The sequence below is a fragment of the Hylaeus volcanicus genome, chromosome 1 (assembly GCF_026283585.1).
Source record: "Hylaeus volcanicus isolate JK05 chromosome 1, UHH_iyHylVolc1.0_haploid, whole genome shotgun sequence".
Taxonomy (NCBI): domain Eukaryota; kingdom Metazoa; phylum Arthropoda; class Insecta; order Hymenoptera; family Colletidae; genus Hylaeus; species Hylaeus volcanicus.
Window position 1 is genome coordinate 31,833,903 of NC_071976.1, and position 21,815 is coordinate 31,855,717.

The window sequence follows — 21,815 nt, forward strand, 5'->3', positions numbered from 1 at the left end:
TATAACACGAGACGAGAAACAAGCACACCACGTTTCAACGTCAGGTAGTAACATTAATTGATCGATCGTCTCCAGGAACAGTTAAACACGGATGGCAAAGTCTCACTCAACTGCAGACATTTTCAGAGAGAGGACCACGGATTAAAAAATGGATTGACTCGAATCAAATTTAGAAAAAAATAAAAAAAAAATAGAGGTGGACTCGAAGGGGATGTGATATCATTGAAAAGATAACTGGATCCAGGCCCCCGTTGGTCTCTGAAAGGCTTCCATTCCGGAATCTCAGCCGTCGGGCTTTCGATTCGCCCCATCGAATAGATTTCCTTGTACATCCCTTACCTAAATGTCTGCTTCTTTCTTTCGTTCACACTTTCACGTCAACTCACGTACGACAACGTTCAATCCAGATTTGCTAAGCTCGAAAACGTAAGTTTGAACGATAGCTTGGATGGAGAATAACGTTGGGAACTTACGAAACGAATCGATAACAGAGGAAACCCGCCTATTGGGTTTTGGATTGCTAGCGGAAATACTTCTGTGAACACCTCTGTGCGATGGACTCTGCACGGCGCCACCCGTGCCTCCTCCGCTTCCTCCTCCTCCACCTCCACCTGAACCAGCTTGCGGCGGAATGTTGCGCAATGACAATGAACTGCCTGACCGCGAACCGTCCGACTCAGGCTACGAAACGAATTGTTTTAAGTCACAGCTAGATGATTTCTCTAATAAGCTTAACCCCTTTTACTTACATCGGTGGTCTTTCTTCCTAGTAGTAAGTACGTGGCAAACACGTCATCGTACTTGGCTTGTTCTAAGGAATCTTCTATATCGCTTCTCGTGTACCCCATACTAGCCAGGGCCTCTAAAACAAACAGGCGTAGCGGCATAGTCACAACCACTAAGAGTACCAGCCAGAATGACACTATTAAAATTCAACAACGAGCAACGCCCGGTAATACCGTTTTCATACCGTGTTAACGTTTCTCTATCTATCGTCGCGCGATCGTTGATGCATCGCGAGGCAGGCAAACAAAGATTTCGAGAAGAAGCTCGGTGGTCGCTGTGCAGGAAAAATGCTTTCGTAGACACCTTTCACAGACTACGATTTTACCATAGTATGCACTAGAAATCCGCGAGAGGAAATCGTTGTTCTTCTTCGTATCGAACCATTTATCAAAGGACAGTGATGGAAACAAAGAGTTTTGGACTGCGCTGTTCACGTACAATTTTTACAGAACACACATCTACGACAGGAGGTTGGGAAACTACCATGTACGGCACACCGTCTATGACCTTTTCAATGAATTTGTCGATCTTAACCAAGCTCTATTATTTGCGCTAATTATTCTGTAATAATTATACTTGGAAATATACGCGACAACTAAACAAAGAAGCTTCGCGCGACACAGGACCGTAAGGGGTAAAAACGAGAAATAATGGAAGCACAGGAAACACGTTTACGTTCAACTTAATTACACACACGTGCTTTTTTCCTCTCGAGTAATATAACTACATACATCGTTACTCTATAGAGAGATAAACCAATGTAAATAAAACAAGTACTACAACAGCTAAACAACGATAAACATACACCTTCGATAATATCATACGGTAATTTTCATTTTTCCTCTGATTCTATTTTTTTTATAATAAGGAGCTTGGTCAAGATTAACTAAAATGCCATTTCGCATTCACGTATCTATAGATTTTAAGGAATCTGAAAAGAATAATTATTCACCATTCGCTATAAAATCCATTAGTAGGTGAGTCACGTCGACTGCGACAGGTAAATAATTATGTTTTTCAGACTACTGAGAACCCGTAGAATACTTGTTCTGTAAAAATCTCATGTTGTCGGCAAGGTCCAAAATTGGCTATCTTCTACCATTGTCCTTGCTACGAAGTAAGAGGTATCCATGCATCTATGCAGTGTCTACGTCATCGCAACTCTAATTCTCGGAACTGGAGAATTGGTTTGATTACGACCACCTCCGAGTTAGCAGTTAACTAATACGGTCAATATACGCGTTCGTGAACGCATACATCATATCTAAACGGGCATCGTTTATAATTGCATCGCGACGTGACATCTCGCAAATTGCTATTTTAATCGCCACATCACGGCGCGCACCGAGGTGATCGTAAACGATGCTACATATATATTATATTTAAAAACAATAAGTAGTAAGTGTTATGTACATACTGGCAGACTCACCTATCCTCTTGTGGTCTTTATAATCAGGCTCGGGTTCTAAGTACGGTTTTAGTTCGTCGTCGTCGTATCCCATGTTCATCCATTTGTCTTTCATTATAGTCTAGAGAAACACGGAGAGAACAAACGTTGAAACAGTGGCCGTAGGGAGTGCTGGCGTACAAGGACATACATGTTCAAGAACACGTGCGAACCTTGTCTCCACGTACCTCTAATGAGGCCCGTTTCGTCGGGTTGAGCACCAAAAACTTCTTCAAGAGGTTCTCGCAATCGGTGGACATGTAAAACGGAATTCGGTATTTTCCCCTCAACACCCTCTCCCTCAATTCCCTTAACGTCGAACCGTCGAAAGGCAGTGAGCCGGACACTAAAGTATACAATATTACCCCCAACGACCAGACGTCTACCTCGGGTCCGTCGTACTTTTTACCTGTCGGTGCATCAATAATTACGGTCAAAAATTTAGTAGCATTTATACGTAGAAAACACCATATCAAGTTTCATGGCTTTCTAATAGACTACTCCTGAGATACGAAGCAAAACAGCGGTCGACATACACGAGTCCAATCATCCACATACCATCTTCTCATCCATATTCTACTTTCGAATCGATTGCTTTGCACAGTCGCGATACTACAAAGAATCTAAGATAGAACGAGCAATTAAATTACGATACCCTGAAAGAGTTCGGGCGCCGCGTAGGGCGGCGATCCGCAGAAGGTGTCCAGCTTGCTGCCTGGCGTGAACTCGTTGCTGAAACCGAAGTCGGCGATCTTGATGTTCATCTCGCTATCGAGGAGCAGGTTCTCCGCCTTCAAGTCCCTGTGGATGATCTTCTTTTGATGGCAGTATTGCACGGCAGACACGATCTGCCTGAATTTCGCGCGGGCTTCCTTCTCCTTCATACGACCGTGCAGGACCAGGTAGTCGAACACCTCGCCGCCACTTGCGTACTCCATTACCAGGTACAGTGTCTTTTCAGTCTCGATCACTTGGAAAAGCTTCACTATGTTCGGATGGTCGAGCATCTTCATTATCCTCACTTCCCGGAACAACTGTAACGTGAAACCGTATATTTAGCAACGGACCTTTCCTACGCTTGGATTTCTAAGGGTTGTTCCATTTCAATAGATCCACGCGAATGTCCTTTTATTTTTATTCGAGACGACCTTGTTAATCCTTTCAGACTTTAATGTCGCGTATATGAGATTGATTATTATAATGAAGTATATACTTTATTTTCGGGTGGACTACGTAACGTATTTAAACATTTTTATATTATTTTTGTCACAATGTACGGCTTGAAAATAAGAGTAGACACCCCAAGGAAATGAGCGAATATTATTTTCATGTTACTTGTTTCGAGGATTACCGTGGTTCTATTTGAAAGGAACACCGTTTGCTTTTGCGTACCTTTTGAAGGCTATTTTGATTCAGTTGAGTCTTGTCGATAATTTTGATAGCCACTTCCTTCCCGGTGGGCACATGCTTGGCAAGTTTTACCTTGGCGAAGTTGCCCTTGCCGATCGTTTTGAGTAATTTGTACTTGCCGATGTGAGGCTCCTCCGATGTCCGACTCCTCGAGGAGAGCCGACCACCGCTACTCGACACTCCCACGCCATCCCCTGTCTGCAATAAATAGAAACGAACTCTTAATGACATGGAATCAACAATGGACGTTTCGCGATCGATCCCATTATCGCCTACCAGAGATGGGCAAACATTTATTCGAACAACAGACGACTAAAAACGTAGTACCGTGCTATGTGACTCACCCGCGACGCTTGTCGAACAGCCACTTACGCAACTCATTAACCATTCAAATACCAAGCACAATTTCATTCTACAATTAGAATTACAATTTCTATTCAACGACGGCAACGGAAACTTGTTTTCCTTCTGATGCATTCTATTGGAATTTTATTAAGCGAGTATCAACGTTCTTTATCTTATAGATAAGCCCTTGAATTTGTATTTTTCTATTCTATCGTTACAATATATATTATGTATGTTAAAGATGACTACAGTTTAACAGTCGAAACGTTTAAAATAAATGAACGCAAACGCAAGGTCGTGGTACTTGTTGTCTACGCGTCCAAGTCTATATCGTTTGCATATGTTTATCTCCGAGTGAATTTTAAAACGAAACAAAAATGCTTGAAATTAATAATAAAATACGATGTTCGAATTTCGCCCATCTCTGTAGCGTAATCTCTGTCCAGCGCAACCGATTGCTGATCATCAGCTCGATCGCGCTCGATTCTGCGTGTATCCAATCGATCGATCGATCGGATCGGTTGCTTAGAATTGCGAAATTTTACGACCACGCGTCGTTCAATTTATTCATGCACCGCGCGATCGCACTTGACATTTCCAGGGACAGACAGACGGATCGTCAATGGAATTAATTAAACCTTGTTAAAGCTGTACCAGATACAGATTGTTTTGAACGGAGTGCGCTCTTTAATCGCGACAGACCGACACAGCGGAATCTCCTCGCGGTGATATTCGACGGAAATCGTCTTGGAAAGGTTAGCATAATTCATATTCGTAGACGGTCGTTGACTCGACCGCCAGATGCGAGGAAAATTTTACTCGAACAACCGACGATCGATCGAACCAACGCGTTGCAATTTATTCGTCTCTCTTCCATTTTTATTTATCTGCTTCGTGAAATATTCAAATTTCTATTGAAACCGAACATTTCGGAACGATAAAAAATTCCGTTGGTTTGACGCTAAACCTACCACGATTTTCAAGAAAACTATAATGTTTATTTAACAAGAATTAAAAAGATACCTTTCGTATGATATTCGAGATTCGTATCTAGAGGATAATTTTGTCCATTTCTGGGTGAATCACTAAGTCCAAGTTGGGAGACAAAAAGATTAGTCTCCGAAGGTGTCAGATATCCTAAGGTTTGTGATGAACAATTACTTATTTCAACCTCTCCAAGCCGGCTGTACAATGTAACGTACGACTCCGAGCTTTAGCATTAGCTTTTAGTACGAAATGATTAATCAAACTACATAGAACAGCTGTTTTCCCAAATACTCTGTACTACTGGCACTATTATATCTTCTCCATTTTGCACATAACCTCATGTTACTCCCAAGAACGCTACTATCGATTCCCTACCAAATCTTCGATACGCCCACTACATAAAAAAATAAACACACACGTGTTTAATTCGTAAATTACCCGCGCGTGGCCACGAGTGACCATCTTGCAAGAGGTGGCCGCAGCAACTTTCGAGGCCGCCAGCTTGACTGATTGGCACGATCGATCCTTTCCCGATGTCCCGAGAGACAAGAAAAAAAGAAGAAAAAAAAATCGGCGTCGAAATCGGGAACGGTGAATCGACGTCGACACACGTATATCACCGTTTCTCCAAAAACAGCGCCACTACTTCTTACTACCCAGAAACAGGTGTCTCGAGACTACGACGATCCGAAAAGGAGATCTCCCGTTTCTGTTTCGTCCATCGTGGCCATTTTCGTTCGTGTGCCGCGCTGGAAGCTTCGCCGGGCCTCGATGGCATGTCCAGTCGACGCTACAGGTATTTACAATCACCGATCGATAGCGGGGGAAATGAATTTTGGTCCTTCGTTAGGGGTCGGTTTGATCAGGTACACGGAGGTTCTATCGAGGTTTCGATCTTCGACTCGCGAATAATTATTGTTCGAGCCGGAATGATTCCCTCAGACGACGAGGCGGCGACGTTGACTGCGAGCGAAAGTGGCAAGATAAGAGGATGCGGTGCAACCCTACGACTGCTACCATTGCGAGGGAAATCCCCCTCCGGAGAGCTTCCCTTTGTCTCTTCGTGGCGGGTCCTTGGACGCCGAGAACGGAACCTGAGGATTATCGTTCGCCATGCACGATCGGCGTTTCAAAGGCAGTATAAGTTCCCAGAAAGCTTCTTCGTAATTGATCCTTCTCGGAAACGGAACTCGAGGACGCTATGGGTCACTGCGTGCAGCCGAGGCAGCTTCCGTTTAGGAAGAGGGCTTCTCTTCGCGGTCAAAGTATCTTCTGCAATGTCAGCCTAGTGAAAGCTAGCTTTTCTAGCTTCTTCGTTTATTGGCGGAGGATCTTCGGGGAGTTTCCTTTTAGGTATGAGGCTTCTCCCTTTCGCTAGGTCCACGCACATCAACAACACCCACAGTGAAATTATCTTTACCAAAGCAAGTAAAATCTTCTAGATTTCAAGCGGGGCTTCTTGTCTTTGTTTCTTGGTGACGAGTCCTGAGGTTCCGGAAAAAGGAATCAAAGGATTTCAGTAGTCGCTGTTCCAGGCAAAGTGCCCTTGGCTATCACTCGGGCAAAATGGAACGGCCTCTCCAGGTCCAAAGTGCTTCCCAAGGAGGTTCTTCCCTCGGTTTCTTCGGGAAGGGGCCTGAGGAGCAAAACCTGGGGACGGCAATCCACCCAAGGGCAGTAGAACCCTCGTCTAGAGTAACCCTCGCAACTCAAACATCTATGCAGTTCCCCGAGGTATCTTTTGCTGCCTCGTCACTGGTTCTGAGCCTCCGAGAGCAGAATTCAAAGAACTTTGTTACACTCAAAGCAAACTTTCTACCTGAACCAACGGAAGTACAACATGCCTTTCAGGAAGAGCAACATCCAATACTTTATCTAGCTTCCAAATGTTTCTCAAAGTCCTCCTCTTGTTCTTTCTCGATGAATTTCGAGACTCCTAGAGTCCAGAGTCCAAGGAACTCTATCCATCGCCACGAATGCCTCTGTTCCAAAGCAAGCCCAGTACTCGGAGCAACTGAAGTGCCCTCGACCACGGTATCACAACATCCAACGCCCTGCCTAGAGCCTTCCGATTCGTTTTCCAAGAGCAACTCGCTACGCGCACCACCAACCACTGTCCCAACCCACAGGTAGCAACAGCACCGTCTACCGTGTCACTCGCGACTTCCACCAGCGTTTGGGGAGACCAGCATCGCGACACCTTGCGATTCACCGTCAACGTCACACAACGCAACGATCCTGAACGGTCGACGCGACGCGGCAGGCGCGGCACGCACTGAATCCTCCTTGATAGATTCGCAAGAAGTACAAAATATAAACTATTCAAATTCACGAGGAGGTTTCCCAAATTTAAGGTTCTACAGACAGGGCTTTGATAATTCACCGTGACAAGGATACTTTGTGTCATCCACTGTTCATGGAGAGTTCTCAGCGTCGAAGACTTGGTCAAATTCACGGAGCCTTGTAAGGGTTAAAGAAGATCTCTCAGGTTCGCGATTTACGAGGACAAGCGTCGATGAGTGTCGCACACCAAGATCTCTTGAACTCGCGATTCACAGTTCGAAGCGTTGAACGATCGAACTTGCTAATTTCACAGTTATTCCTGAGCGTGGGGATTTCCTCGTTGGCTGGAGGAGAGTTCGAGTGGCTCGAAGAAATCGATGGACGATTGAAATCGAGGCTTCTTCGGAGGCGTGCCGCAGGTGCATCTGACGTCACCGATCACTTGCGGTCGTCGTCTGTGGGCTAGGTTGACCGAGGGCCGAGCGAGTCGCATCCTCGTCGTCGGTCGAGTCCAGAAACGAGCCTCGGTGGAGGAAGCCGCGGTGTCGTAGACGTATCGCGATAGACCCGGGTGATTCGATGCGATGGAGCACGCCCGTGGAGATTGGTCGTCGTCGCGGTCGTCCGACGACGACCGTGTGTCGCGACTACCTTTCCACCGTTGTCCTCGACGAGTCGAGCGAGTCGCGAGTCACCCAGAGGAGGAGTTCACAGCCGAGGGGATGCGAAAGGAGAATCAATACGCGGGTCCCACCACCCCCTGCTGCTGCTGGAAAGCGTGGAAACGAACCACCCTTGAAACCCGAGCGTTCCCCGAACCCTCCCTGCTCTAGCCACGAGTCCACCCGACGACGACGACGTCGGACGCAGGCGCATCGCGAGTAGAGCCGAGTGCCACCCGCCATCGCGACTTTCTTCGACCCACCCCCTCTGAGTCTCGGTGCGAGAGAACTAACCCCTACCGCGATCGAAACCGAGTTTTCGCCCGGTCAGCTGATCGTCCACGAATCGAGAGGAAAACGAACGCTCCATCGAGCTTTACCTTTTAATTAGAGTTTGAAAATATATTTTTTTTTTTTAGAGGGAGAGAATCTCCCCACGACTCCTGTGAAACTTTTCAGATCTGTAGAACGGTCATACCCGAGGGATGTATTTTGTTCGGCGGCGATGACTCAAGTTTAAGGGGTGAAACTACCCTCCGAAATTCCACCCTCTAATGCTATCTTGGAAACTGCGGGAGACACGAGGAAGTTCTTTCAACCAGTTGAGCGTGGCTTTGGACCGAAAGTAACGACGCGAAAGGGTTGGGAATTTTATTAACTAGCAGACAAACTTAAATTTACGACAGTCGTTCGACCAACCCGCGGCATACGTCGGAGCTATCTTTGGATATTTTGCTAGACTGTGATTTATGCAACTCCATATTCAACGAGAAAAGAGATAAACACGAGAGCGCGACGACCAAAGTACAGCGGGGGCGAGAGACGGCGGTAGGGTGAATATAAAATCTGCTTTATGCCGTCGCCACCTTTCCAAGCCCTGACGCAGCACCGCCTGTGTTCTTTTCGTTCAAACGACGTCGAAACGAAACCGTGGCCCCTGAAAAGCGCCGACGCCTAACCTAACCGTACGAACGAGAGGCACTCGCGCATTGTCTACGGAATCGCGGATAACAAGAGTTCGGGGGATACCAAAAGCTCCTACCCTCGTTTACAGATACTTCACGTAAAATAAGGGAGGGTTTAAGTCATCGCTTTGCTAGTTTTCAATTTTCTTCGACACTACAGGTTACTAAATTCATTCATCTCTGCTAAGTTGAGAAAAAACGGATCGACGCGTATGAATTTTTATTCCCTAAATCATTCACCCTATCGAGGTGCTATTTTTTTTTTATGTTCGCAAAGAGGGTTTGCCCTATCGGAATAAATTTACAAAAAGTCCGTTTTGCATTGCAAACGGTAAATAAAAAATTCCTCGTGACCGAGGTCCCTTGTATTTCACTTTTCGGGATCCTCGCGCATCTAACTTCTCCCCCTTCTAAAAATTTAGGTGGACGGTGGATGTTGGACGTCGAAGAATCTCTTTAGCGACAGGTGTCTCGAATAATATTTCGCCTTGCATCGCGTGCAATCTGGCCGCATGAAAAAAAAGAGGGATATGCGTACAGTCCGAGGGGAGAGATGCGAGGTATAGCACACTCGTAGGCGGTTAATCGGCTTTGACGGGTCTCACGATCGTTAGGTGGCACGCATTCGCACAGTCGAACGGGCAGGGAAGCCATCCGCATTATTTTAGCTCCAACGGATGAGCCGTAGACTGCGCTCCGTACGTGACCTGGGCGCACAGATACGAGTTAACGTTGCACTCGGATTGCATTAGAGCAACGATTCCCAATCTCGTTCGGCCAGACTAAAATCTGCTTTGTGATCGGCTGATTCTTGAAATGAAAAACATTCGAACCGCGCTCGAGCTTGAATTTCGTTCAAAGTGGATCATAACGCGTTTAAATACTCTAAAGCGCATTTAAAAATCAAATGCATCCAAGTGCATTCAGTTTCGAATGAGAGCTAATAATGTGCTCGAAACTAGTACTACATACTTGTCAAGTATTATGTATACAAGTCCAACGAGAGTCTTAGTATTAGTCTTACGATTAGTCTTCATTTCTTGGAATTGAATATCGAATATTGTCTATTTCGAATTTGTCTCTCGCGATTCTTCAAAGGTAAACACATGGACTTTCCTTTCGTCATCGCCGAATTTGCTCAAGTGAAACCTAGCTCTAGCGGTTAATTTCCCGTAGCGCATTACTCATCACCATTCTTGCTTTCTATTTTAAAGTCCACAATCAACGTCTTACTCATCCAGCAATTAGGAGCTAAGGTCACTCTCTAAGGCCCCCCTCCCACTAAACACTTGGGAAAATTATGCCTGAAGGATTCTCTAGTCTCTACCATACTTGCCCTTACGGTTCCTACAAGTCTAACCACTCGGCGTCGATTGCTGCCTGTATTCGTATCTTCTAATAATATGTTATTCGCGGAATTGTTACTCAAATCTAATATTAAGACTGACTGATATTATTCGTGGGATATATTCAACAGGAACGATGCATATTTTTACTATGCGGTCGTGAAAAAAAAATCCCTAATTTACCGATGTAAATTTAACCCCCTCTCCCTACTCTGAACTACAAATCGTGCATTAGTTTTCTTGGAACTGTTTCCCCAAAGACTTCATTTTTAAGAAATTTGAATGTTCTGCATATTTTTACTATGCGGTCATAAAAAAAAAAGAAGAATCCTTAATCTACCGATGTAAATTTAACCCCCTCTCCCTACTCTGAACTACAAATCGTGCATTAGTTTTCTTGGAACTGTTTCCCCAAAGACTTCATTTTTAAGAAATTTGAATGTCCTGTCTTGTTAATAAACTTCCGTATTGACTAAATTAACTCTTCTGAAATGTTCTATGCCCACGAATAAGATTATTCACTTCGACCAGAGCGACGAAGATCGTTCCTAACATTAATCTTATCGATACAATTCGAAAATTAATGCTCCACCCACTCTTGTCTTAGCTCGACACTTTCCTATTGATTTTGGAAGAAAAAAAACCCCAGAAAGGGTTTACCTCGGTTTAGTGGTCATCGTTTATGCAAATATCTACCTCCTTCTCTTTCTGACCAGCCTTGTGCCCAACCTTCGACGTCCCCCTGGCATTGTTTAGGTGTCGGCCGAGCTCGTGCAGCTGCTGCACTCTGTTGTGCAGTACCTGACCTCGCCTCGTGTCCGAGGCGGTCCTCGACAGTTTCGTCGCGGGCTTCTTCGTCGTGATCCCCGTGTTTCCGGTCGAGTTCCTCGTCGCCTCTCCTCGTTGCAACGGGGAGGACCTTTTCGTTTCAATTCATCCTGGTCACTTTCTCGTACTTTGTTTTGTTTTTTATAAACGAAAGGGGGACTCTATGGGACTTCTCATAGACGAACGCAGAGGTCGAGGCGCGGGGGAGGCAAATGCGAAGCTAGCACGCGATTTTTAGAGAATATTACAAGAGTTGGTTGGGGACTTTCGTATAGATAGAGAGATGCATTGTCGAATAGAAAGTGGCATAAGAATTTTTGTTTCAAAGGGATAGAATCGTTAGATTGCTTACTTTTAGTGTGGTCTCTTTCGGCTATCGATGCTAACTGAATTTAATCGCTAAGACTCCTTGGTGGTACCTCGATGCACGTATAATCAAGATACTTTTCAGGAGTATTTTTCTTTCTGAACTCTATATTTTTTGTATTCATTGTAAGCTACTAATTTTCGCTTTAATTTGAAATCTGCTCTATCAAGTCTAATTATTTTATGTAGAATTATGATAAATCAAGAAATTTAAATATTCCTCTGAATTTCACGTGTATTCGGATACCAACCAGGAATAGGCTACCTTTCCCTATATATGTATATACTATCCTACTGTATTTATAATAAGAGCAAGCAATCTCTAGGACTCATCTTCGACGTTTCCAAGGTCCATCTACATCGGGAAAAATTGAAAAAACCCGAGAACAATATGGAAGTAATAGGGTAGAAGGATCGAAGGCACGCGTAATGGCGTCGATATGATCAGAGGAAAATGTTACCCCTCGGCCTCGTCGTCCGTCACGTTACGAAGCAGATCCTCGTGCTCTCTGTATCGGAGCTGGACTTCCGGCTCGAAATCCGAGCTGACTTCCAGCGGGCGCGTGGTTCTGGCCGCGAGCGTGCCCATTTCGATGGCCTTGACCTGGAGCTCCAATCTTTGAAGCATGTCCGTGCTCTCGACGGCGGAGGCTTTCTGTTGGTTCAGTATCAGATCGAGGCTGACCGGGACGCCGGTGTCTCCGGGATCCATCGCGATCGGCTGGATGATCTTCGAGTCCTTGAACGCCTTCAGCTTCTCCTGTAGGCTGGGGTCGATGCGGAAGTTCGCTGGCGCCGTCTTCTTGGGAGTCGTGGGCGGTCCTAGGCTTTTGGGACTCGAGGACTGTTCCACGATGCTGGATCGGGGACTGACGGAGCCTTTTTTCTCCACCACGCGTAGGCCGCGATCGCCTTCCACCAACTCCCACTGCTTCAGGTTCTCCAGCGCGGTCTGAGCCGGCTTGAACCTTGTCGTCGATCTAGGACTCGCTTCTTTGGTCTGTCGAGGCGTAACCTGGCGCTGGCCCTCCGTCGCGAAGCTCTTTCGACCGAATTGCGATCGAATCGAGCCTCTGCTCGGCTGGCTCCGAGAGAACGGACTCTCCCGATCCTCCATGACCGAGAGACACTTTCCCGTCGTGCACACGCTCTCGCCGCGCGAAAGAGGACTCTCTATGCTTCGACAATGGTCAACCACGTCGTCGATTTTTGGTAAAACGTTCTCTGGGCAGCAGGCGACTCCTCAACATGGATTCATCGGTCTAGGTCGTCGGGGCTGGCTCGGTTTCTGTCGGAGAAAACATGCGTCCTCGATAAGGATACGCTCGTCGCACTCAACCGACGATCTTCTCGGTTATCACTCTCGGCACGGTTCACATTTAACCCCGACACCCGGGAACGAGACACCCCAAGGCGAGAGTGCGATCCTGTTTCGGCGGTACACTCACTTTCGTTCGTTGGCAAACAATCACATAGAAATGTTGGATAAGCAGAAAGCAGCGACGGAAACACAACTTGATGGGAGTAAGGAAGCGTTTTTCTCTGGGAACGATTTACGATTCAAGCTCTTGAAGCGATTTTATGTGTGTTTGGGGAGTATTTTTAGGAGCCTATTTGTTTTACACGCGAGACTGAACACTTGTAAAGATTGCAATCTTTATCGAATAATAGTGGCTCGGTTATTCTTCTAACTATCTTCAGATTAATTCGATGACCTCGATTATATACATTTATGAACATTTTATTTTTATAAGAAGACTTGTGATTTTTGCTTGTTCGAAGTAAGTAAATAAATTGACGTACAGATCGTTACAGAGATCCTGTGATGTTTGAGTTATTTGTGGTAAAATGTTTAAATAAGAACGAGTCTGTCCTACTTGGTTCAGAAACTATTAAAACGAGTGGTTTTCTACATCCGGAAAAGTGTGCTTGTCGACGAGTTCTCACGGATACCAGTGTCCAATGAAAAAAACAAAAACCATGAAACGATATCGCGATGCGACCGCATACGTCGAGTCGAACGATAAAGACGCGTGCACGCATGCGTGCTTTCATCCGAATGGATCTTGTCCGTCTATCTACTGGGTGTTCCTGAAAGGTGGTTGAAAACTATACCTGTGAATCGAATAAAAAATGCCTTGCAAGGAAAATCAGAAATAGAAAAATAATTTAAAGGAAAATTGCATCATATTTCATTCAACCACCCTTCGAAAAACGTGGACGTGTATTTGAAAGTATCGTAACGAATTTTGATCGATGAAAATGCGACCGTCCAGGTTAATAAACACAGGTTGATTTCCTCCACCATGACACTATCACGTTGATCGATAACCGAACAATAAATGTTTCTTTTGCACTTTTCTTACAGCAATGCGTCACGTTAACCGAAGAGACGGGCAAGATTCTTATCTAGATAAAAGTTTCGAATAATGGAATAAAAGATAAACTACTTTTAGAGAATACGATATTTTACTGATCGAAGCAGAAGCGACGATTGAACAGTTCGATCGAATGCACGTCGTGAATGAACCGCCATATTGGATTTATTCGTCGCCCATTGTTCCCTCACTTGGTGAGCTGATATCAAAACTCGAGTTTACGGAAATGAAATGCTACACAACGCAATTGTGCGATCGAATAAACGTCGCGAATAAATCGTCATACGGTGGTTTTATTCGTAGTCTACTGGTCAAATAAAATTTCGTCCATCCCTCCTCCTCGTCCAGCGAATAAAGAGGATTCCGGGCACGTGGAACCGGGGAGACCGCGATCGATGTGGACTTCGATGAAGGAAAAGCCGCGCCAACGTGGAAGAAGACAAGAACGAGTAGCGAAAGGTTGCTCGCGAACGACCACGAAGAACTAGGTCCATTTCCCCCGCGGCGATAAGCGCTCGACCGGCCAACTCGACTTCGTCGGCTCGTTATCAGCGGTAGATGCTGATAAGCGATAGCGCCTGCCTAACTCCGTGCTCTAGCGACCGCGGAAATCTTAATTCGGCCTTGGAGTAAATTTTTCCTCTCAATTTTCCGCGCAGTAGTGAACAAACGCTCCCATAAAAATGACAGAAAAATGGGCGATTTTCGAAATTTGATTTTTTGGAAAGCGAATGGGGAGAAGTAGAAACAATTGTTGGTCTGTGTTGGAACACATCATCGAGGATGATTAAACAAAATTTTAGTTGTCGATATCAGGTGTCGAAATTAATTCTGTGCCTTTATTTATTGTAGCCATTCTGTTACGTTGAAGTATCTCGTAGTAACGAAACCCTCGGATTAGTTTCAAGACTTTGTTATTTTAGAAAGCGCGACCGAGGAAAGATTAAATGTCGTGCGATACGAATGAATGGTAAGTTTACTTTAGAAATTTCCAGAATCAATTTCTGCGCCTAATATCGTCGAATGATATTTGGTTTCGATGATCCATTATATGATACACGACCATTGGTTTCGATGATCCATTTTTGCACGCGAGTCGTGCAAAATTAGACATGCATCGCTTCAAAACTTCCCGCAAAACACGCGTCAGTTTGTTGGAGCTTGGCCAGGATTACGAAGAGGAGACTTTCGGCGCCAATACGCGGACGACGACTTCGAATCGTCCAGAGATGGGCAACGTTCTCGTTTAGATAAGAATTCCACGCGGATCGAAATTACAACGTGAATTGTAAAATGAAATTTTTCTTTGAATCAATGAAAGCTTGAATGAAAATCACAACCGGTGTAACATTTCTTTTATGAAATTACCTAAGGCTTGTCTTGCAATTACAACGAGTTTCCGTAGCGTACATTGCGAATAAATAGTTTGGCCACGTGCTCGCGGACGTCAAAGTAAAATAAAGCCGCGTCGAACTGATGGGAATTTATTGTTCCCTGGAAATCGATCGTTCCACGTAAAGCTGTATCAGCTTTGAAAATTTGTTTCTGTACCGACGAAAAAACAATCTTTACGACCGCGCCGTAATCGTTGATAGGATAAGATACGTCGTTATCGGGGCGTGTACGTACAAGTGCTTGCGTTCTGTCGAGGAATCGGAGAGAGAACAGAAACGGCGCGAGAAAACAGAGGTGGGCAGAATTCGCGTTTAGATAAGAAATTTCTAGATTAGAGAAGAACAAAAGATACAAACAAAAATGTACAACAGCTTGTGGATAGCTTGTAATTCGCGTGGCAGGTGTACGAAAGAACCTAATGTTTATTTGTTACACGAATAAATTAAACACAGTTAATTTTGTGCAGCAATTGCTGTATTTAACTTGTTCGTGTGACCAACAAGTGAGTGAAAGATAAACTTGGTCGGTTACTCAACCAATAAAAATTACAATCGGGTTTATATAACCGTAGTATGTCTCACGTTGAACTAATACAAGCTTATCTGAAGAACTGTTTAATCGAATAAGCGCTGCGAATAAATCGCCATGGAGAGTTTTCATTAATCACCTATTATTGTATTAAAATTCTATCTGTCTTTTGCTTCGAAGCTTTTACGTGAATTTATAATTTCACCGGCCTCTATACTTTATAACACGTGTTTACTCCGATAAACTGGGCTACGAAGAGCTATAAATGTGGAGCAAACTTATTTTTTATTTTTATTTTTTCATCTTCTTTCGGAATTCACTTCAAGGGTGGAACTTGGGGCACATTCGTCGCGGTTTCTCCACTTCGAGGGGATCGTGCGACGATTCTAGCAATTCTTTTTCTCGCGTGAGACTAATCGAGCGACACTTAGCGTCTTTCCGTGAAGATGGTCTGGGACAAATAGCGCGCGAAAGCCATTCGAGCGAGAGACCGATTAACGGAGACGCGACAATTAAACCGTGGCTGCAGACGTTTCATCCAAAGGAGCAACGAAAGTGGAAGGTCGCTGGAATTTCTCGAAACGTTCCAAAGGAACAATATTCATACAATGGCTAACGAATAATAAACTATTCTATACAGCCATTTAATCGCAGCCACTTCTAAAGATTGTAAATGTTATCGTCATCGAACAAATATAATGGCTTCGATAGTTGCTCCCTTATCTTTCTAATTATCTCCAGTTTAATTTAATGGCCTCAATTATATTTGTCTGCGTACATTTTATTTTTACGAAAAGGTTCGTAATTTAGTTTTATATACTCCGCTGGACTAACGTTGCACCTCATCGGTCGAAAGCAATTGGAATTACTACTTCGGTACAATTGTTTATCTTTCGTTCTGTGTTTGAGATTCGTACCTGGACGCGAATTGAAATAGAACGTGAAACGTGGAAAGCTAGTCGTTTCGATTAAATACTCCGCGTTAGTCTTTTTAGACTGCTGAAGAATAATAGCCCCGTCGGATGCACGGTTCGATTCGAGTTTCCTCGCTGAATTTGTAATTACGCTCTCCCTTGATACGTACAGTAGGATCCCGGTGCTCCATAAACCATCGTTCTTTTTTATTACTCCATTAAGAGAGCTGCCTAGTTTGGAGTCATCGTAAACTGGCTGATATTTGGCATTTCATTTCTCGTGGAAACTAAAGCACGTTCAACTTTCGATATTCGAAATATAGATCGACGGTGTAGCCTAACCTGAAATTGCTCACAAGGGACAGCCAACCGTCGAAACGTTAATTACGAATCCTCCCTAAATAATCAAAATTCCTAGCAAACCTCTCTCATGCCTCGAGAAGCGAGTCAAAGCCATTACACGTTCGCTGGGTACTCCCCTTCAATCTCGCCCCAACGAAATCGACGATTTAATCGCTGATCGTTCGATCCAAGGCGGTCCCGCGCGTGTAATTTCTAATTGATACGGTGACGGGAGACTGCTGAGAGAGTGTACGACCTTAACGTATTCCTCCAGATATCAATTTGCGATAATCGATCGTATCGGAACGATTGCGAATAACTAATTTACCTTGCTGCCGATATTATCGCGGCCGTCGACTCTGTTACCTCCCCTCCCTACACGTTCTACTCTCGTTGCTGAATATAACAATTTAATAATACAAGCTCGGGGAAACGAGTTTCTGCGTAGTAAATCGTCTGACGAGAATGTTTGTTTGGCTCGCTAACCAGGATGATATTTCTAGATCGATGCCATTATGAAATGGTCTGAAATTTTTGGTCTGTTATCTGGACAACTAAGATCTAGACTCGGTGTCGAGGTTCTGGAACGGCGTTGCCAAGTTTTTCTGTTTGCGGAACGATCTCGCGGATTTATTCGAGCAAACAGTCAACAGTTCCGCGGAATTGAATTAACCTACACAATGACTACGGCCACGAAGCGTACTAATTAGCCGTGCGCCATTCTCGGCTGGAGTCGTAACCGTGGAATTACGCGTAGCTTACATAAACCGTTAACTCGTGTTTTCCTTCCCGACTGTTTTATTCCGTCGCATCGGCCCGTCCCCACCGCGATCTTTCTTTCGTCAAACGGCGAAGTCGGAACGACACACCGATTCTCTTTAACCAGCGTCACCGTCCTTCGATTCCCCGATCGCCGCGCGCCTTATCTCTTCTTCCGCGGATAAGCGAAGCGTCCAAGGATACCCGCGCAACCGACCATTTTCAACCTCTGCGCGAGGCGTATGCGCGCGAGTCCGCTTTTCCGACGAGCTGCGGAACTTAGGGCTTGGCGACTACCGGAATCGTTGAATAATCGGTATTGGACAGAATCTCACTTAAACGGAAAGTAACAACTGACAAATTCCAAGTAGAATTTTAATTTGAAGGGACGGTGAAATTTTTGTAAGATTTCAATTTTTTTTTTTTTTTCATTTGCCGAATATAGTTCTGCAGGTTTTATTTCTATGCCCGATTCCGACTATATACTCCATATTCGAATATTGTATAGATCTCAGATGATCAATTACCTAGATCCATGTAAACCACTGTTGGGCGAAATGTAAATGTAATCGTTGATTACCAATTACATATGCTTGGTTAATTACAAGTCTGGTTTTGTTATCGCTAACTGCTGTTGACAAGTAATTTAAATAGTAATTACGAAATACAATTGCAGTACTATTACAATTTTGTACTTGAGGTGGTAATTGCAGCTGATCAATTTCCATACGCTTGTTGCAAGGATAATTTTTCTAAGTTTGTTAGAAACGTGTACGAAGGTGAAAAAATAAGCGAGTAATAACCTGTTGTTACTCTGCCACAATTAAGAATACAATCACCATTACATAATTACAAACAACCTACGATTACGATTGTATGTTGAACAACACCTAGTATTTAACCAACTGAAGTATTCGAATGTTTGTAAAATGTAACAAGTCCCTGCTCTATAAAAAAGAAAAAAAGAACTCGTACAATGGCGTCGATTTCACACGGTATCCGAAGCGCATCCGATCAGATAGACAAAGGGTTCACGCAACACGGTGATTCTTAACCACCGTGGCGTAAAACCGGCAACACAATCCCACGAACATAGGTTACGAGAGCTGAAGGGACTTTTACTCCTTGTAATATTAAAAATTCGATTCTAAAAAAATTGGGAATATTCCAGCCTGTTGAAATGTATGTAATTTCTATAATATATATATGTATGTATGCAAGTGTTGCGATGGTGCGCACGCAGTGTGTATGGTGAGGTTGGCCGGTGCTGAAATGAACATCGAGTCGTTCGTTCGTTATCTTTTTCTATTGGGTTGTCTGGAAAGTCCATGCCGATTTTTAGTCTGAATATATCGAGATGGTTGAAAACAAATAACATGTGGACATCCCTTAAAAGGTGGACAAATTGTGGAACAAAATGGTACTTACATAATTCAATAAATATATATATTATAAATTCAAATATACCTTTGAATTTTTCTTAAAAATTGACACGAACTTTCTGGACAATCCAATATATATGTAAAATATAATATATTTAGATTGTAAGTTCAAAGTAAAATAGTTTAGTTGATTCATTAATCCACGCCCTCAATTCTTAACGCAGCCAACGGCGAATCAAGAACTTATCGAGTGTCGTGATTACGAGTCTCGAGCACCACCTGTCGTGGCGTTCCAATTTCCTGCATTAATTATTATATAGAATGTAAATGTCTTTATCCGTGGCAATTACTACATCGTAGTTTGCATGGAAATGAAGATTTGTTATAGAATGCTTCGAGTGTCAAAATTGGTATGGCAATTGATTCGCCATCGCTTTCCTAAAGCTAAGCACGTTGACCGCTATGAGTCAATTGTCATTGGACGCCACCTACGAGTGAGTAATGTTGACATACATAGTTGACATTCCGAAGAGCAACGTTATTAACTCGACGAATATTTTCTTTAAAATTTTAGCTTGTTCCTACCTAGTCATTTCATCGCCTAACCTTATACTAATTATTGTGGAGTGCGTTACCAAGGAAGGTCTCAACCATAGATATCTATAGTATACCTAGATCGCTAAGATTTTAAGATCGTAAGATTTAAATGGTCAAGTCACGTGTACCTGTATAATATAGATAACCGCGAGACTAGACTTTGAATAAACCTGAAATTTGCCTACACGTTTATCTCGTTTCCTCTTTCGAACATTTCCGAAGCGTAAGGTTTATCAACCCTTGCCATTCGACTACGTACATTAACGCTATAATTATGTTACCGTGGTAAATATTTTTGATGTACAGACGCCATGTACCGACGCTTCGTTAGCGATCTAGATATAGTATAAATACCTGTGGTCCCAAACATCAGTGTCACAAACGTTACAGCGAATCTTAGCCAAGCACCGATTCCTTCGACAAACGAAGCTTCCAAAACGCACTAGGACACCCTAACACTCGCATATACTGTATGCCTTCGACAAGGGTTGCGCCGAGAATCATTCTGCTCGAAGACACACCGCGAAACAACGAGGTGTAGGTTAAGAACCACTGGCGCAGCGTGCCGACGGTGGCGACGTCGTTCGTTTCCCGTCGGTCCAATCCCGGAGCACTCGCACTTCACTGTTGTAACACTGTTTCGAACGCGCGTTACACCGACGTAAAACGCGTGACTAACGAGGGAAAGAGCACGGCGGGTATCGTTCGACACGGTGTCGCGTTTCACGCTGGTTCTAGCACGAGGAACTGGTTCGCGTGCGAGCACGCGCGCTCCGCCACTGAAACGATTCCTGCGTCGTGCCGTCTGCGCGGTCCGATCTCGCCGAGATCGCATCCGGTCGACGGTGAGCGCCGCGTCGCAGCGTGCCAGGGCCGTGTCGAACGACGCTTTTTTCGGGGGGAAATCCGCTCGAGAGACCGGTGCCACCCGACTGCGATCAACCGCGATCAACTACGAACGAAAGCCATGTTCGTGACTCACGGGCCTCCGAGCGACTAACCGCGGTCTCGCCTTCGCCCCCACCCCAGCGCCTATCGTGGCGCGAGCTCAAAGTGCAAGTGCCGATAGCAGGCCCGTGCCACCTCCCTCGGGCACCCCCCGCTGTTTCTATTCCATCACGGGAAAACGATACTCGATTGGCGTACAAATTTATTTACGATGAAACGAGGGTACGTATGGTGATGGAGGGGACGTGGTTTTTGGAGAAGTGGACTCGAAAATAGTCGAAATGAAAATTCGCACCCCCATTATGCAAATATCCCGATGTCCACGAACTAACTAACCAACTAACTCTAAATCAGGGCCGGCGCAAGGTAGGTTCAGCGCGTTCGCCGGAACTCGGTCTCGCGTTTTAAAAGGCCCCGCGGTCTACGAAAATTACTGAATTAAAAGGTACCGATTTCGATGAACTTTTTACAGACCGATGATACCATTAACAAATGGAAGCAATTTCTGCTAAGATGCAAGACATTTTTTTAGTAACGTTGATTAAATTGAAAGGAGTAATAAAAATCATCAAAGTATTATTATTTAATATTCATCTTATACAAAATATATAGCATTTGTAAAGAAATAATTCCTCGTTGTAAAATTCAAGTGTAGGATTTGAATGCGAATTCAGGCCCCGCAAAAGGTCACGCCGGCCCTGCTCTAAATATGTTAATTACAAACCTATCAACGTTGGTGTAAAGTATTTTATGGTAATGCGCCTGTTTACTGAAACTATACAAATAGTATGGAATGTTCATAGTGTTGCAGACGTCGTATATATTAGAAAATCTTCTGTTTAAAGAACAAGTTCGACGACCTGCGATACGAAGTTACTTGAGGTCAACGACCTTTGATACTTCTATGAAATATACCTTCCAAGAAAAAGAGATCTCGTTTTAAGAAAAACAAGTTGACTTAAGGGATGACGACTCATTGGAATTTATGTTCGCGCTGTCATGTGTCGCTTCACCTCGAAATCGATGTCAAGTAGATGCTCAAATCGGAAAAATCACGACTTGCCTCGCTAATAGCATATCTCACGAGGTCTTCGCTATCTGTTATGCAAACATTAAACATAATGGATAAAAGAATTGCCGCATCACC

General features: G+C 44.2%; 1 protein-coding gene across 17 annotated transcripts in view; it reads right to left on the reverse strand.

Annotated features, from left to right (window-relative positions):
• The window catches only part of LOC128879913 (serine/threonine-protein kinase MARK2-like), an 80,932-nt gene that overhangs the window by 22,656 nt on the left and 36,461 nt on the right, over positions 1 to 21,815 (reverse strand). For 6 of the 17 annotated variants that reach the window (XM_054129594.1, XM_054129560.1, XM_054129588.1 and 3 more), the window contains exons 3-8: positions 3,626 to 3,841; positions 2,889 to 3,267; positions 2,407 to 2,642; positions 2,204 to 2,315; positions 750 to 862; positions 474 to 681 (exon numbers count right to left, since the gene is read on the reverse strand). In XM_054129594.1, the coding sequence (XP_053985569.1) occupies positions 474 to 681; positions 750 to 862; positions 2,204 to 2,315; positions 2,407 to 2,642; positions 2,889 to 3,267; positions 3,626 to 3,841 (1,264 nt within the window). Of the gene's footprint in view, positions 1 to 473; positions 682 to 749; positions 863 to 2,203; positions 2,316 to 2,406; positions 2,643 to 2,888; positions 3,268 to 3,625; positions 3,842 to 10,927; positions 11,151 to 11,886; positions 12,714 to 20,074; positions 20,708 to 21,815 lie in introns of those variants that run through there. The other 11 variants (XM_054129529.1, XM_054129485.1, XM_054129543.1 and 8 more) reach the window with 9 other exon arrangements.